The following is a 17,863-nucleotide window of genomic DNA, read 5'->3' as shown; positions in this document are numbered from 1 at the left end:
AGCCCCATCACCCCACCATTTATTCCTGAGCTCCCTTCCCCCTCCCCAATCCTGATGAAGAGTCCAGACCTGAAACGTCGACTTTCCTGCTTCTCAGTTGCTGCCTGAGCTGCCGTGCTCCCTCCATCTCCACATTTTGTTGATGCTGACTTCCAGCATCTACAGCCTTTTCTATCTCCAAAAGATAATGGAAGGAAGTTTTGCAACAAATCAGTGAACAACAAGATCCCTGAAGCATCCCTGAGATCCATGAGCAAATAGGACAAATGATGGTGAAAGTCTAGATTTGACATCTCATCCAGGAGGCAGCGCCTTTCTCTGCTGGAGTATTCACCTAGATTTTGTGGTCCAGTCTCCACAGTGAACTTGGAACCTCTAGCCTTGGAGAGGAGAGAGTTACCCACTGAGTCAAGAATGACACACTAAGTAAATGGCATAGAAAAGCAGACATTTTCGTATGTGTTATTCATTAATGTCAATGTTTTAAAAAGCTCACACTTGCATGCTAATATGACCTGTTTGCTGATTTTAAATAATATTTTAGTACTTTGGGCTTTAACAGATGGCTGGGTATTTACCTGTTCCCTGTTTTGATGGAACTGAAGAATTTGCTAACAGTCTCTTCAAAAAGTTAGGTTAAGAATTTTTTTTAAATCAGAAGCATGAAAATTCCTGATTTTTGACAAAAAATGTCTTCTCAGTATCAACTTCCCAAAGAAAGGCATGATTACATTGAAATGGTAGCCATGATGTGGTGTTGGACTGGGGTGGACAAAGTCAGAAGTCACATGGCACGAGGTTATAGTCCAACAGGTTTATTTGAAAACACAAGCTTTCGGATCGCTGCTCCTTCATCAGGCACCTGACGAAGGAGCAGTGCTTCGAAAGCTTGTGATTTCCAATAAACCTGTTGGACTATAACCTGGTGGTGTGTGACTTCTGACTACAGTAAAATGGTTAGGGGTTCATGTGGTGCAGTGATAGTGTCCCTGCCTCTGAGGTGGGGGGCCTGGGTTCAAGTCCCAGTCTGCTCCAGAGGTGTAAACAATGTTTTTGAACAGGTTGATTAGAAAATGTCCATTAACAAGCCCAAACCCCACCTTCAGGGTAAGGGGAAAGACATGGGACAATGCAGTTACTTATCAAAGATAATAATGTGACACAATGTTTAGTGTTGTGAGTTGGCATTGGTCACTGACAGATGCCATGATATTAAGTTGTGCCAATCATCTGGGCAGTGTGTAGCTCTAGTTTGTGCCAGTTTCCATTTCCCCATCATTCCTGTCCTCACTCACATTTCTAATTCATATCCATTTCAAAGCTCTTCCAACCCTGACATCCTCCACCATCTCTCCACTCCTCTATCCCCAGACGACTGTCTTTGCCTCACCATTGGGCAGCAGTGGCTTCAGCTGTTTTGGCCCAGAGCTCAGAATTCCTTTCTTAAACCTGTTGGCCTCCCTGTCCTTTTTTGAGAGCCATGTCTTTGACCAACTGATTGGTTCCCCTGCCTGAATATTGCTTCACCTGGCTCAGTCAGTCTTTGCCTAATTATACCTTGCAATCTTTCGCTGTGTTAAATGTGCTGTACAAATCCAAATTGTCGTATCACAATTGGGAGGAACATTTCAGAGGCAGTGCCATCCAGCTGTTGGTTTCAGAGAGGCCGGTGGTGTAGGGTTCCCATCTCTCCTTTCCAACACCATTGTTGCGTTGTAGGGCAAGGTGAGAGAATGGGAAGAGGTCAGTTTTTAACGGGTGCAGGCTTTATTCCCCCTTAAAAACACAGTGGTTCACGATATTGTGCTATGTTTCCAAACCTCCAGCTTAACATTGCCACTTTTGAAATTACGTTTGCTCCACCTAACTGTTGGCACTCTTTGATTCAGGTGAGAAACCTCACGATGGACGGTGAATTTGGGCCGTGGTCTCCATGGCAACTGTGCGAGCACACAGACAAAGAGGCCACGGGAACGTGCATGTGCCGCTCCAGGTCATGTGACAGCCCTGCCCCACGGTGCGGAGGTCACGAATGTGTCGGAGCCCGGATTGAGGTGGCCAATTGTTCAAGGTAAGAGAATGGAAGTGAGGTAGACCGACACGAGCCACGTGGTCACTTGTGATGCATGTGCCAAATATTTATTTCTCTAATCTATCACCTTGGTTCTCGCCAATGACCATCTCGACTCCCGGTCAGAAGGCTGTTGGCATAGGCACCACCCTAAGCCTTGACGTATCATAGTAGCACGGTACCCAAAAGAATGCCACATTGGCACAGGTGCCAATCTTTAGATGGGGCACTAAAACCTGAAGGCTAGCCCCATGGCATTGTTGAGAGTTCCCACCCTGAAAACTTATCTCTTCCAACCAATTCATCAGAAGTAAACAAACCCGACCTTCACCTTCAATCTAAGTAAAGTTAGATCACATGGGATTCAGGGAGAGCTTGCCACTTAGATACAAAATTGGCTTGATGGTGGGAGACAGATGGCGATGATGGAGGGTTGTTTTTTGGACTGGAGGCTTGTGACCAGCAGTGTTCCACAGGGATCAGTGCTGGGTCCACTTTTGTTTGTCATTTATATAAACCATTTTGGTGATAATTTAGGAAGCATGGTTAGTAGATTTGCTGATGACACCAAAATTGGTGGTATAGTGGACAGTGAAGAAAGTTATCTAAGATTACAAAGGGATCTTGATCAATTGGGCCAGTGGGCTGAGGAGTGGCAGATGGAGTTTAATTTGGATAAATGCAAGGTATTGCATTTTGGTAAAGGAAACAAGGTCAGGACTTGTACAGTTAATGGTAGGGCCTTGGGTAGTGCTGTCGAACAGCGAGGCCTAAGGGTTCAGGTACACAGTGCTTTGGAAGTTGCATCACAGGTACACAGGGTGATTAAGAAGGCATTTAACATGCTTGCCTTCATGGTCAGACCATTGAATTTAGGAATTGGGACGTCATGTTGAGGCTGTACAGGACGTTAGTGAGGCCACTTATTAAACTGGTGAGGGTTCAGAAAAGATTTAGCAGGATGGTGCCAAGACTGGAGGGTTTGAATTATAAGGAGAGGCTGGGACTTCTTTCACTGGAGCATAGGAGGTTGAGGGGTGACATTATAGAGGTGTATAAAATCACGAGGGGCATAGATAAGGTGAATAGCAAAGGTTTTTTCCCTAGGATGGAGGAGTTCAAAACTAGGGGCATATTTTTAAGGTGAGAGGAGGAAGATTTAAAAGGGACCTGAGGGGCAAATTTTTCACACAGAGGGTAGTTCACGTATGGAATGCACTGCCAATGGAAGTGGCAGATGCAGGCACAGTTACAAGATTTAAAAGACATCAGGAGAGGTATATGAATAGGAAAGGTTTAGAGGGATATGGGCCAAATGCAGGCAAGTGGGACTAGTTTAGTTTGGGATACTTGGTCAGTATGGACTAGTTGGACGAAGGGTCTGTTTCCGTGCTGTCTAACTTTATCACTCTATGACTCTAATTTTTGAGAACTTGAGATTAATCTTCCCATTCCAAGACAAGAGAGATTTGATTCCCCACAATGATTCGATGTCTGAAGGAATTTCAGCAGGGTCATTCCAGCTCTGTGTGCCGCCTTCACATCTTGGAAGGAGACTTGAGTACCTTCAGCCTCAGAGGACCTCCTCAAACAGTCGGACTCATTGCTGATGTTAACCATGTCCCGAGAGTCAACAGTGCAGTATAGTGCTGCAAGATTGGAGTCAATGTTATCTGAAATAATGTGACTGAGTAAAGGTCAAACCATATAGTTACAGCTAAAGGTGTCAGGAACTAGTGGAAGAAAGAGGAATATATTTTAAAAAAACAAATGACAGTATTGCAGTTTTATGGCATTTTTTCATGATTTGTGTACAAGAGCAGGGATGTACTGCTGCAGCTGTAAAATACTCTGGCCAGAGCGCATTTGGAATATTGTAAGCAGTTTTGGGCCCCGTTTACTGTTCTCAGAGGGGATCCAGAGGAGGTACACAAGAATGATCCTGTGGCGAAGGGCTTGTCATATGAGGAGCTGTTGAGGACTCTGGGTCTGTACTCAATGGAGTGAAGAAGGATGAGTGGGATCTGATTGAAACTTAAAGAGCACTGAGAGGCCTGGACAGAGTGGACATGGGGATGATGTTTCCACTGGTAGGAGAGACTAGGACCTGAGGGCACAACCTCAGAGTGAAGGGACCACCCTTTTGAACTGAGATGAGGAGGAATTTCTTTAGCCAAAGAGTGGCTAATCTGTGGAACTCATTGCCAAGAGGTCTGTGGAGACCAAGTCGTTGGGAGTTTTTAAGATGGAGATAGATAGGTTCTTGACTGGTAAGGGGATCAAGAGTTACAGAGAAATTTCTGAAGAAGGGTCTAGGCCTGAAACGTCAGCCTTCCTGCTCCTCTGATGCTGCTTGGCCTGCTGTGTTCATCTAGCTCTACACCTTGTTATCTTAGTTACAGAGAAAAGGCAGGTTGAGAAACATATCAGCCATGATTGAATGCAGATGTGATGGGCTGAAAGGCCTAATTCTGCTCCTATATCTTATGGTCTAATGGGCTTCAAATTTTCCTAAAGCATTTTACCTCCCATCATTGAAAGTTACAGAGCTGAAGGAGTTCATTTGGCCCATCCTTGCCATGTGAGAGAACTGTCCAGTTCAGCCAGCTCCCACTTCTTCCGATCCCAGGGCCTGACAAATGCTTCTCCTTCATGTATTTATTCAGATCCCTGTAGCAAATTAAAAACGGAATCATCTTGTAAGGTAGCACATTCCAAATTTGTCCAGCCTGCAGCAGGGAGAAACAAAGTGCTTTCTGAGGCGCAGTGCAAGAAACGTGACAGCCACTTTGTACACAGCAAGATCCTGCAAACAGTAATTTGACAACCCGTGAATCTCTTTTCGGTGATTCTGTTTAAAGGACAGATATGGAAAAGGTAACATCTCATCCAAAGGTGGCATTTTTCTGACAGTGCTGCAGTTCCCCATTGCTGGCATGGGGCATGTAGTGTCCAGTTAGGCTTGGACCTGTAACCTTTTCAGTGAGGAGCAGTATTCTTGTCAACTTGGCCAGAGTTGTGTGTGTGCGTGCCCGTGTGTGGGGTGCAGTGTGGTGGTGCTGGGTTGCAATCCAGCCTGGGCTAATGGAAAGGAGAATCATCACACTCTCCCTCTCACCGCCAGCTGGAAGGATCTGCATGCACTGTGCGGTTGGCGCAGTGTCAATTCAATTCAAACTGCCGACAATTTCGCTCTGATTGCTGCTAAATTTAGTCTTTCTCTAAGCTGTAAACCTGGCAGGTGTGAGATCTGGAAATGTCAGCCCTGGTGTCGTGGGGATGGGCTATGCTGTTATGAGACTGGGCACAACAAAGATATGCTGATCCCAACATTAACTCCTGCTGTACCTAACCTGGGCAACATGTCACCAACTGTGTCAAAAAGGGAGAACAGTTCCACGTGCCAGGATAAGCACACAGAATCCTGTTCATGGATGTAAGCTGCCAAGAAAATAAGTTACCAGACCCAAATGATTGCACAGTTCAAGGTGGTTAGGCTTCTGACAGTTCAGTTTATTGGACACCAGATGCCAATTTTATGATGTCATTGCATCTGCTTAAATGTGCACAATTTATACACGCATGCACACACACGCACACACACACATGCGTGTGCATACACACACATATGCACACTCACGCAAAACAGCACTAACACATGCACAAACACACATACAGTTAGAGACTCAAACATGCACACACAGACACTGTGCAGTCACACGCACACATACACAAACATGCACACACAAACATGCATACAGTTACACGCACACAGACACAAACATGCACACACTAACACATACAGTTACACGCTCACAGTCACAAACATGCACACACAAACACACATACAGTTACACGCACACAGTCACAAACATGCACACACAAACACACATACAGTTACACGCACATAGACACATATGCAGTCACACACACATAGACACATACAACATGGAAACAGACCCTTTGTTCCAACCAGTCCATGCTGAATATAATGCCAAACTAAACTGGTCCCACCTGCCTGCTCCTGGCCCATATCCCTCCAAACCTTGGTATATCCATCCAAATGTCTTTTAAACATTGCAATTGTACCCGTGTCCACTACTTCATTAGGAAGTTCATTCCACAAGTACCCCACCCTCTGTGTAAAAAATTTGCATCTTATGTCTTTTTTAAATCTCTCTCCTCTCACCTTAACAATGTACCCCCTAGTCTTGAACTTCCCACCTTAGGGAAAAGACAACTGCCATCAACTCCATCCATACCTCTCATTATTTTATAAACTTTTATCAGGTCACCTCTCAACCTCCTACGCTCGAGTGAAGAGCCCCACCCTATCCAGCCTTTCTTTATAACTCAAATCTTCTATATCCGGCAACACCCTGATAAATGTCTTCTGAACTCTCTCCAGCTTGATAATATTCATAGAATCCCTATAGTGTGGAAACAGGCCCTTCGACCCAACAAGTCCACACTGACCCTCAGAGCATTCCCACCCAGACCCATCCCCCTATAACCCAACTAATCTGCACATTCCTGAACACAATGGGCAATTTAGCATGGCCAATCCACCCAGCCTGCATGAGGAAACCGGAGCACACGGAGGAAACCCACGCAGACACGGGAGAACGTGCAAACTCCAAACAGACAGTTGCCCAAGGGTGGAATTGAACCTGGGTTTCTGGCACTGTGAGGCAGCAGTGCTGACCACTGAGCCACCTTTCTTCCTATAACTGGGCGACCAGAACTGCACACAGAACTACAATTGAGGCCACACCGATGTCCGATACAACCTCAACATAATGTCCCAACTCCTATACTCAAAGGACTGAGCAATGAAGGCAAGTGTACCAAGTGCCTTTTTAACCACCCTGTCCAAATGTGATGCAAACTTTAAAAAATTATGTACCTGCTCCCCAGGTCCCTCTGGTCTACTACAGTACCCAAGGCTCTCCCGTTAATTGTATAAACCCTACCCTTGTTTGTTGTACCAAAATGCAATACCTTGCAATTATCCAGATTGAACTCCATCTGCCAATTTTCAGCCCATTGACCCATTTGAGCCAGATCCCTCTGTAATCTTAGAAAACCTTCTTCACTGTATACTATGCCACTAATATTGATGTTGTCCACAAACTTACTAACCATGCCTCTATATTCTCATCCAAATCACTTATATAAATGACAAACTAAAGAGGATCCAAGTAGAGATCAGTGAGATTCAAGGAGGAAATCTGAGAGCTTATGGCTGAGGCAACTGGAAATATGAATACAAATGGCAGAGCAATGTGAATGGGTGACGCACAAGAGGCCATCATTGGAGGAATGCAGAGGGTTGCAGATAGAGGAGACTACAGGAATGGGGAGTGACAAGGCCATGGAGGGATCTGAAAACAAGAATAAGAACAATGTAGTGTGGATGAGGCAAATTTTGGATGACAAATAGCCAGACGATAGGACCACAGGAGATTTTTTATTCATAGAATCCCTACAGTGTGGAAACAGGCGCTTTGGCCCAACAAGTCCACACTGACCCTTGGAGCATCCCATCCAGATCCATCCCCCTAATCTACACATCCCTGAGCACTATGGGCAATTTAGCATGGCCAATCCATCTAACCCGCACATCTTTGGACTGTGGGAGGAAACCAGAGCAAACCCAAGCAGACACAGGGAGAATGTGCAAACTCCACACAGACAGTCGCCCGAGGGTGGAATCAAACCCAGGTCCCTGGTGCTGTGAGGCAACAGTGCTAACCACTGAGCCACCGTGCCGCCCTGATATTCTCTCCAAATCGGTGGCGGGACAGAGTTGGGGGAAGGCTGCATCTAATTCTAGTCACCTTACCCCTGAACCTCGGGATCCACTAACTAGCAAAGCAATTTGTATGTCACCAGGCCGTACTTTGAGCCCTTTGACATGGGGAAGCAAGACATCTCACTTTTGAGTGAAGACGGAGTCAAGTTACAGCTGAAATTAGAGCGTATTTGAGGCATGCATGTTGTTTGCAAATTATTGACAGTCTCCCACTTCAACTGCCCCTGTTAAATTTTCTGGATCATGTCTGGGAGTGTTTCTGCGTAGCCTCAGCTTTTGCAGCTTGTATCAGAAAAATTGACTCAGGGTGAGGTACACGTGGAGGTTTCCAGCTGCCGTAGAAAGGCAGACATTGATGTAAATAGTGTGTGCTCCCACAGTAGCCGTCGTTCACTCATTGCTGCTTCCCTGACATCAGCTGAGTCATGGTCTATCTATGATGTGAAGTCCCCTTTAAGGACAATAACTGAAGCCAGTGCTTTGGGTGAGATTGGCAAACCCTCAGCGTATCTCACTGCGTCTCCCTCTCGATTGCCCCTTGCTATACTCTGAACCATGTGGGTGAAAGGACAGAAGGTATTTCTTTTAAAAAAATTCTTAACCTCACCAAAGGATTGCAGTTCCCAGGGACATCACTGGCATCATTACTGTGTGTACTAGCAATAAATCTTATTGAGTGTAATCTGACCAGAGTCTACAGTTGGAACAGGATGAGGTAAGACCTGGAGAATGAATGGAAGTACTGCTGGCTGATGATAGACTGTTCCTGAGCTCTGCAACACAGGGTGCAGGCTGAATGCTGAAGAGTAAGTTCCAGTCTGTTGTTTATTCGCTGAGTGGTGGTCAGGGATTGTGCAGCACCAGCAGACCAGGCTTACCTAATGGTATTATCACTGGGCTAGTAATCCAGAGACCCAGGTAATGTTCTGAAGACCTGAGGTCTGAATCCTGACAGTGGAATTTGAACTCATTAAAAATCTGGAGTTAAGAGTGTAATGATGACCATGAAACCATTGCCAATTATAGAGTCATAGAGATGTACAGGATGGAAACAGACCCTTTGGTCCACCTCGTCCATGCCAAGCAGACATCCCAATCTGACTTCATCCCATTTGCCAGCATTTGGCCTATATCTCTCTAAACCCTTCCTATTCATGCACTCATCCCAGATGCCTTTTAAATGTTGTAATTGTACTGACCTCCATCACTTCCTATGGCAGCTCATTCCATACACGCACTGCCCCTCTGTGTGAAAAACTTGCCTGTTAGGTCCCTTTTAAATATTTCCCCTCTCACCTTGGAATTATACTCTCTATGTTTGGACTTCCCTACCCCAGGAAAAAGACCTTGGCTATTCACCCTATCCATGCTCCTCACAATTTTATAAACCTCTATAAGATCATCCTTCAGTCTCCGACACTCTCGGGAAAAGAGCCCCAGCCTACTCAGCCTCTCGAAAGGACTCATTTGAGCTGGTGTACAGAATATCTTTTCACTTGTGGTAGGAGTGCAAAACTAACGGTTACAAATATGACAGTCAGTAATAAATTAGAGGTCCAGGAGAAACCTCCTAAGTTAGAGTTTGGAATGTGGGACACACTCTCACAGTGAATGCTGAGTGAATAGCACAGGAATATTTAAGGGGAATATACAGAAGTGATACAGAAAGGAATAGCTGAATATAATATGGTAAGGGTAGATGAAGAAGGGTGAGACGTGCCTTATTGTCCTGGTTCACTAGCGTCTTATTGTTCTAGTTTATTCGGTTCACTAATGTCCTTAGGTGGTCTGGTCTCCATATGACTCCAGACTCACAGCAATGTGGCTGACTCTCAATAATAAATGCTGGTTTGGTCAGTGATGCCCACACGCTATAAATGAGTTTTTAATAAAGCATGGGAGGCGGATGCTGAATGGGTGCCAATACTGCCATGTGACATTAAGGGAAGCAATGAATTAACGTCCTCCCCTAACCTAGTTTTCAGCATCTATTCTGTGTGATTTTGTGATTGTGTGGGCATAAAGTCACAAATGATACACTAAGTGACTGTGACAAGGGTCCTTCCTCATCCAACATGACCTTTGACATGGTTGACCACAACATCCTCCTCCAATGCCTCTCCGCTGTTGACACACTGGCTAGCTGCTCCTAGCTGGTTCCATTCTTGACTATCCAAGAGAACCACTTTCAATGATTTCTGTCTCTGCTTCCCGATCATTACCTCTCGCACATCCAAGGATCTGTCCTCAGTGGCATCCTCATCTACACGCTTCCCTTCAATGATGTTATCTGGCAGCACAAGGTTAATTTCCACATGAAAGCCAAATACTGCAGATGGTGGAATCCCGAAACAGAACGTGATGTTTTGGCAGGAAGGATATTATTTAAATGGGGAAAGATGGCAGAAAACTGTGTAACAGAGGAATTTGGGGGTCCTTATGCAAGAATCATGAGCATCCACATTCAGTTGTAGAAAGGAAGGCAAATGAATTTTAGCCTTTATTCCAAACGGAATTGTGTATAAAAATAAGGAGGTCTTTCTATAACCACACAAGGCACTAGTTTGAACACAGCTGGAATTAACCTGATTGTGGACCCAACATTGACCCCTGCAAAACTCCAGTACTCACAGGATGCCATCCTGAAAAAGACCCCTATATCCATATGCTCTGCTTTCTGCCAGTCAGCTAATCCTCTACCCATGCCAATACCTTGCCCTTAACACCAAGGGCTGTTGTCTTATTTAGCAATCTCCTGCACTGCGCCTTGTCAAAGGCCTTTTGGAAATTAAAATAGATCACGCCCACTCGCTCTCCTTTGTCTAATTTACTCATTACCTCCTCAAAGAATTCTAACAGATTTGTCAGGTATGATCTCCCCTTGATAAAGCTCTGTTGACTTAGCCCTATTTTACCATGCACTTCCAAGTACTCTGTAATCTCATCCTTCATAATGAACTCTAAAATCTTATAAATTAGAGGAAGAATTTTTCTCTCTCATAGGATAATAAATCTGTGGGATTCTTTACCACAGAGGATTGTTGAGGCTGTATTGTTCTGTATGTTCAAAAATCTATTTGCCTCTGCCTTAAAATATTCAAGCAGTCTGCTTCTACTGCCTTTGCAAGAAGAGAGTTCCAAAGTTTCATGACCTTCTGAGATAATTTTGTTTTGCCTCATCTGTTGGATATTATTAAGCTGGAGAGGGTTCAGAAGAGATTTACCAGGATGTTGCCAGGTGTGGAAGGTTTGAGTTATAAAGAAGGGCTAGATAGACTGGGACTTTTTTCACTGGAGCGTAGGAGATTGAGAGCTGACCTTATAGAGGTTTATAAAATCATGAGGGGATTAATAGATAGGATTAATGGTAGGTGTCTTTTCCCTAGGGTGAGGGATGTCAAGATTAGGGGGTATATTTTTAAGGTGAGAGGAGAAAGATTTAAAAAAGACCTGAGGGGCAATTTTTTTACACAGAGAGTGATTCATGTGTGGAATGAACTTCCTGAGGAAGCGATGGATGTAAGCACAGTTACAACGTTTGAAAGACACTTAGTTAAGTACATGAATAGGAAAGGCTTGGGCAGATATGGGCCAGGAGAAGGCAGGTGTGACTGGTTTGGTTTGGGGTTATGTTTGGCATGGAATGTTTGGACCGAAGGGTCTGTCTCTGTGCTGTATGACTCTATGACTCTATGTCTGTTTTAAATGGACAGCCCGTAGTTTTTAAACAATGACCTCCCCCACACACGGTTCTTGATTCTCACATAACAAATATCTCCTCTCCACATTTACCCTGTCAGTACCCTTCGGGAACTCGCACGTTTCAATCAAATACCAAGTTAGCAGCGGAATTCCAGACCTTGGCAGCTGAAAACACAACCATTGCTGGTTGAGTAATAAAAATGAGGGATGCAAGAGAGGCACAAATTGGAGGAGAGCAGAAAACTCAGAGGGTTGTATTGCTGGAGGAGATTACAGATAGAGACAGAAGAGACTGTGGAGGAATTTGTGACGTGCATGAGAATTTTAAAATTTGAGGTGTCGTTCTGCCAGCAGGTCAACAACACATAGGTGATAGGCAAATGGGTCTGAGTATGAATCAGGATGTGGGGAGCAGGGTTTTGCAGGAGCTTAGGTTTACAGAGGTTGGTGGGAAGGGTGCAGGGCAAGGAAAAGCCAAGCAATGCCCTCATCGGAGGCAAGAGCACAGTACAAACGGCGTGTAAAATACCCTCATTGATAACCGATGGGCTGGAACTCAGGAGAAAGAAAAATAAATGCCATATGGCTTTTCATTCCGAATTGCAATGTTTTCTATCTGCAACAAGTCAGTCAGAAACACAGCGGTCACCTTTAATTAAAGCTACGCTGTGCATCTGCTGGTTGATTACTGTGTTGTGGCTGACACTGATCAGGTTACCACTTTTGAAGCAGTAATGGAATAAGTTAAAGAGCTTGACAAAAGTGAGTTGCCAAGAGAGGAACTTGAAATCTCCTCCTGCCTGCTTTGATCCTGGGCTAAAAGCTGCTGTTTTTCTTTGCCCAAGAGCTCTGTCATCTCTCGTACAGATGTGCATGAAGACATTCTCAGCCCGTTTCTCTCCATATCTCTTTGAGATAAGCTCGGCAAAGATGGAATGGAGCCTTGACTTGGCAGGGAATGACGTCTCACTGGGAAATCTCGGCTTTTGAATGAGTCCGTAAGGTGCAATTGAGCTTCACTTTCAGTGAAGTGATTGATAACCTGTCACAAGTGCAGGTACCTAAGGAGATTACAGAGACAGCTGTTTGCAAGCCTGAGATGGTATGGTTATCTTCTGGCTTGACGTATGGAGACGGGCTGGAGCCTGCCAACAGAAAATTGACAGAGGAGACACATTTGGCTCAGTTTCACTTCTCTTTAGTCATAGAGTCATACAGCACGGAAACAGACCCTTCCATGCCGACCATAATCCCAAACTAGACTAGCCCCATCTGCCTGCTTCTGGCCCATATCCCTCCAAACCTTTCCTATTCATGTGCTTAACTAAGTGTATTTCAAACTTCGTAACTATGCCTTCATCTTCAACTTGCTCAGGAAGATCATTTCACATGTGAACCACCCTCTTATGCAAAACATTTGATCTCTCTCCTCTCACCCTAAAAATATGCCCCCTAGTCTTGAAATCCCCCATCCTAGGGAAAAGTTACCTACCATTAACCCTATCCATACCCCTCATGATTTTATAAACCTCTGTGAGGTCATCTCTCAGCCTCCTATGCTCCTGTGAAATAAGTCCCAGCCTATCCAGCCTTTCTTTATAACTCAAACCTTCCATACGTGGCAACATCCTGGTAAATCTCTTCTGAACCTTTTTCAGCTTAATAATATCCTTCTGCTAACAGGGCATGTTTTTCCTTTTTGTTTGTGTGACTTCAGGATGTCCAACAGGACTTCATGTTCAATGAAGTACCTTTGAAATGCAGTCGCTCATGACATGCAGGAAACACAGCCACCAATTTTACACACAGCAAACTTCCACAAATAGCAAGGAGAGCCACAGTGCAGAAGGAAGCCATTTGGCCCATTATGGCTGCACTGGTTCTCTGAACATTTTAAATTAGTGCCTGTTGCTGCCTTCTCTCCATAATCCTGCATATGACCAGACCAGAAAATTATTCTCTATTTTTAATGATGTTGGTCAAGAAATAAATATTTTTCCAGGACATAACAGCAATCTCCCCTGACCTCCTTTAAAAGAATTCCTTAGGAGGGAACAAGTGGGGTCTCCGTCTAATGTCTTTCCAAAGATGCCACCTCAAACAATGAAAGTATCAGTCAAGGGATTTTTAAACTCTATTCCCAGGATGTAGGCATCACTGGCTGGGTTATGATTTATTGGCCATCCCACTTGCCCTGGTGAAGGTGTGCTGAGCAACCTACTTGAACCCATAGGGGTCACCCATAGTGCTGTTTGGGAGGGAGTTCCAGGATTTTGACCCAGTGGCAGTGAAGGAACGGCGATAAATTTCCAAGTCATGATGTTGAGCGGCCTTGAGGGGTGGGGGTGAGACTTGCAGGGATGGTGTTCCCATGTATCTGCAGCTGTTGTCCTAGGTGGTAGAGGATGCAGATTTGGAAGGTGCTGTCTAAGGAGGCCTGGTGAATTTCTGCTATGCCTCTTGTACATGGTACGCACTGCTGCCGCTGAACCTCAGTGGTCAAGGGAGTGGATGTTGAAAATGGTTGATGGATTGAAGCAGATGTCAGCACAGTCTCTGGAAGGTTTTTAAAGCTGCTGTGATATTCGGTTCAAGTTCTGTGCTCACTAAAGCAGTCTCACAGAACATGAGGGCCACATGGTAAGCGAGTAACGTCGCCTGTTTGACAAACTTGTTGTTCCTGATTTAAAATTGGAGATCAGCCGTATCAATTCTGGCAAGTCATTGGGCATTGACTTGGTGAGGTCTCCCTTTCAGGATTAATCTACACCAAAGCGACACTAAACACATAACATTCACATAGAAATGTATGAAGTAGGCCATTTGCCCCTCAAGCCTGCTCCCTGCTATTCAATAAAATTGTGCTTAGACATAATTCAAGATTCATAGAATCTCTACAGTTTGGAAGCAGGCCATTTGGCCCATCGAGTCCACACCAACCAGCCCACCCTATCTCTGTAACTCTGCATTTCCCATGGCTAATCCACTTAGCCTGCACATCCCTGGACACTATGGGCAATTTAGCATGACCAATCCACTTAACCCGCACATCTTTAGAAACTAGAGCAAACCCACGCAGACACAGGGAGAATGTGCAAACTCCGCACAGACAGTCACCCGAGGGTGGAATCGAACCCGGGTTCCTGGTGCTGGGAGGCAGCGGTGCTAACCACTGAGTCACCATGTGGTTGATTTGATTGTGAGCTCAACTCCACTTTGCTGCTTACTGTCCCCAAAACCCTTTGATTCCCTTGTCAATCAAGATCCTAGAGAGCACAAGGATCAGAGGGACCTTGGTATGCATGTCCACTGGCTCCTTCAGGTAGTGAGACAGGTAAGTAAAGCAGTTAGGATGGGATATGGGATACTTGCCTTTATTAGCTAAGACATAAAGTTTAACAGCAGGGAGGTTATGCTGGAACTGTATAAAATGTCGGTTAGGCCACAGCTAGATTATAGTATGCAGTTCTGGAATTGTGGGAGGGATATGATTACACTGGAGAGGGTACAGAGGAGATTCGCCAGGACATCTCTGAGCTGGAGAGTGTTAATTATGAATTGGATAGACAGGATTGTGAAGAAGCGTCACAGGACTCGAAAAGTTAAATCTGCCTTCTCTCCAAGATGCTGCCAGACCTGCTGAGTTTCTCCAGTGATTTCTGTTTTTGTTTCAGATTTCCAGCATCTGCAGTTCTTAGCTTTGTTTTGGGATGACCTGGGTTGTTTTCCTTGGAGCAGAGGACACTGAGGGTTGGGGGGGGGTGGAGGGGGTATATGATTAAGATTTATGAGGGGTGTGGGTAAGGTTGATATGAAGAGATATTTCCCCATGTACATTTCAATCCAGTCACTCCTCACTCACTCCAGTGAGAACAATGTCCAGTTAATCAAACCCTTCCTCATCAGATAACACATTTTCTCCAGGTATCAATCTGAACCACGTCCAGGCAAATACCCACCCTTCCTTAAATACACTGCTCTGTAAAAGTGGGCCTGCAAATATTTTCCTTTAAAAGCTGCCATTGATTCAGCTTGAGCTGCTTTTACTGACAGTGCATTCTGCACTGGACTGAGCCTCTACTAACCGAGAAGCAGCCAACTCATCGTCTTCAAGAAGGAGCAGAGAAGACAAGAGTGGATATGGGGTATCTCCCCCACAGCCCAATGCCTACAATTATTGCTACAAGGAGAGGGAACGGCAGTTTAGGTCAAATGGCATCGCTGTCTCATAGAGCTGGCAGAGCCATGCTGGGCTGTCCTTCATCCAGTCTGACCCGCACCTAATTCTAGGCTCAGTAATGCAATGGGTTCATCCGAGAACTTTCTTCTTAGCAAGTCACCAGCTTCATAGAATCCCTACAGTGTGGAAACAGGCCATTCTGCCCATCGAGTCTACACCGACCCTCTGGAGAGCGACCCACCCAGACCCACCCAGACCCACCTGTACTTACCCTATCTCTGTAACCCTGCATTTCCCATGGCTAAACCACCTAACCTGCACATCCCAGGACACTACGGGCAAATTAGCATGGCCAATCCACCTAGACTGCACATCTTTGGACTGTGGGAGGCAACCGGAGCACCAATGTGCATTGGTAAAATTGTTCCAATTTGGTGCCAGCTAACCTCTGTTCCTGCTCTTGGTGCTGTCTGTGCAGGGGATTTTCCTTGAAACCCTTCAATCTTGCCATAATGGCAGAGGTTACCATGAAGGTCCCTCCTTCTCAACCTCACCCCTTGCCTGAGGCTGTGATGACCCTTGAGTTAAACTCACCGTCAGTCGTCTCTCTATAATGAGAGAGCAGCCCTATGGTCCTCTGGCACTATGGCGACTTTACCATCAATGCTAACCCTTCAATCTTGTTTTGTGTCTGTGTTAAGGAATGGAGGTTGGACCAACTGGGCTTCCTGGGCTCCGTGCAGCACGACCTGTGGAATTGGGTTTCAGGTTCGGCAGCGGTCCTGCAGTAATCCCACTCCTCGCTATGGAGGGAGAGTGTGTGTCGGCCAGAGCAGGGAGGAGAGGTAAGCTTGATACATTGCAATCACCTCTTCCCAAATCACTGCATATTTCGGGAGGACGGACGGTATTTCAGATACATCGTGGAATTTGGCTCTTGTTTTTTTTCAATCCGACCTCTTTCTGCCTGTTATTGAGATTACTTGCTTTCCCTCCCACCACAGAATCCTGACTACTTTCTTTGGCTGAAAGAAAGAGAGAGGTGAAAGAGATAAAGAAAGAGAGAGAAGGATGAAAGAGATAGTAGGAACTGCAGATGCTGGAGAATCCGAGACAACAAGGTGCAGGGCTGGATGAACACAGCAGGCCAAGCAGCATCATAGGAGCAGAGAGGCTGACGTTTTGGGCCTAGACCCTTCATCAGAAATGGGGGAGGGGAAGGGGGTTCTGAAATAAATAGGGAGAGAGGGGGAGGCGGATAGAAGATGGATAGAGGAGAAGATAGGTGGAGAGGAAACAAACAGGTCGAAGAGGCGGGGATGGAGCCAGTAAAGGTGAGTGTAGGTGGGGAGTTGGGAAGGGGATAGGTCAGTCCAGGGAGGACGGACAGGTCAAGGGGGCGGGATGAGGTTAGTAGGTAGGAGATGGGGGTGCGGCTTGAGGTGGGAGGAGGGGATAGGTGGGAGGAAGAACAGGTTAGGGAGGCAGGGACGAGCTGGACTTGTTTTGGGATGCGGTAGCAGGAGGGGAGATTTTGAAGGTTGTGAAATCCACATTGATACCATTGGGCTGCAGTGTTCCCAAGCGAAATGTGAGTTGCTGTTCCTGCAACTTTTGGGTGGCATCGTTGTGGCACTGCAGGAGGCCCAGGATGGACATGTTGTCTGAAGAATGGGAGGTGGAGTTGAAATGGTTTGCGACTGGGAGGTGCAGTTGTTTATTGCGAACCGAGCGTAGGTGTTCTGCAAAGCGGTCCCTGAGCCTCTGCTTGGTTTCCCCCATGTAGAGGAGGCCACAACGGGTACAGCGGATGCAGTATACCACATTGGCAGATGTGCAGGTGAACATCTGCTTGATGTGGAAAGTCTTCTTGGGGCCTGGGATGGGGGTGAGGGAGGAGGTATGGGGGCAGGTGTAGCACTTCCTGCATTGCAGGGAAAAGTGCTGGGTGTGGTGGTGCTGGAGGGGAGTGTGGAGTGGACAAGGGAGTCACGGAGAGAGTTGTCCCTCCGGAAAGCAGATAAGGGTGGGGAGGGAAAGATGTCTTTGGTGGTGGGGTCGGATTGCAGATGGCGGAAGTGTCGGAGGATGATGC

At 45.8% G+C, this 17,863-nt stretch overlaps 1 protein-coding gene across 1 annotated transcript in view; it reads left to right on the top strand.

Moving 5' to 3' along the window:
* The window catches only part of LOC109938442 (semaphorin-5B-like), a 197,476-nt gene that overhangs the window by 145,162 nt on the left and 34,451 nt on the right, over positions 1-17,863 (top strand). Inside the window, exons 13-14 of the mRNA XM_048599262.1 lie at positions 1,890-2,071; positions 16,470-16,613. Of these exons, the coding sequence (XP_048455219.1) occupies positions 1,890-2,071; positions 16,470-16,613 (326 nt within the window). The remainder of the gene's footprint in view (positions 1-1,889; positions 2,072-16,469; positions 16,614-17,863) is intronic.

This window comes from Rhincodon typus, chromosome 7 (assembly GCF_021869965.1).
Source record: "Rhincodon typus isolate 14 chromosome 7, sRhiTyp1.1, whole genome shotgun sequence".
Classification (NCBI taxonomy): domain Eukaryota; kingdom Metazoa; phylum Chordata; class Chondrichthyes; order Orectolobiformes; family Rhincodontidae; genus Rhincodon; species Rhincodon typus.
Note: the sequence above shows the minus strand (reverse complement) of the source record. Positions and strands in the feature narration are given on the sequence as shown.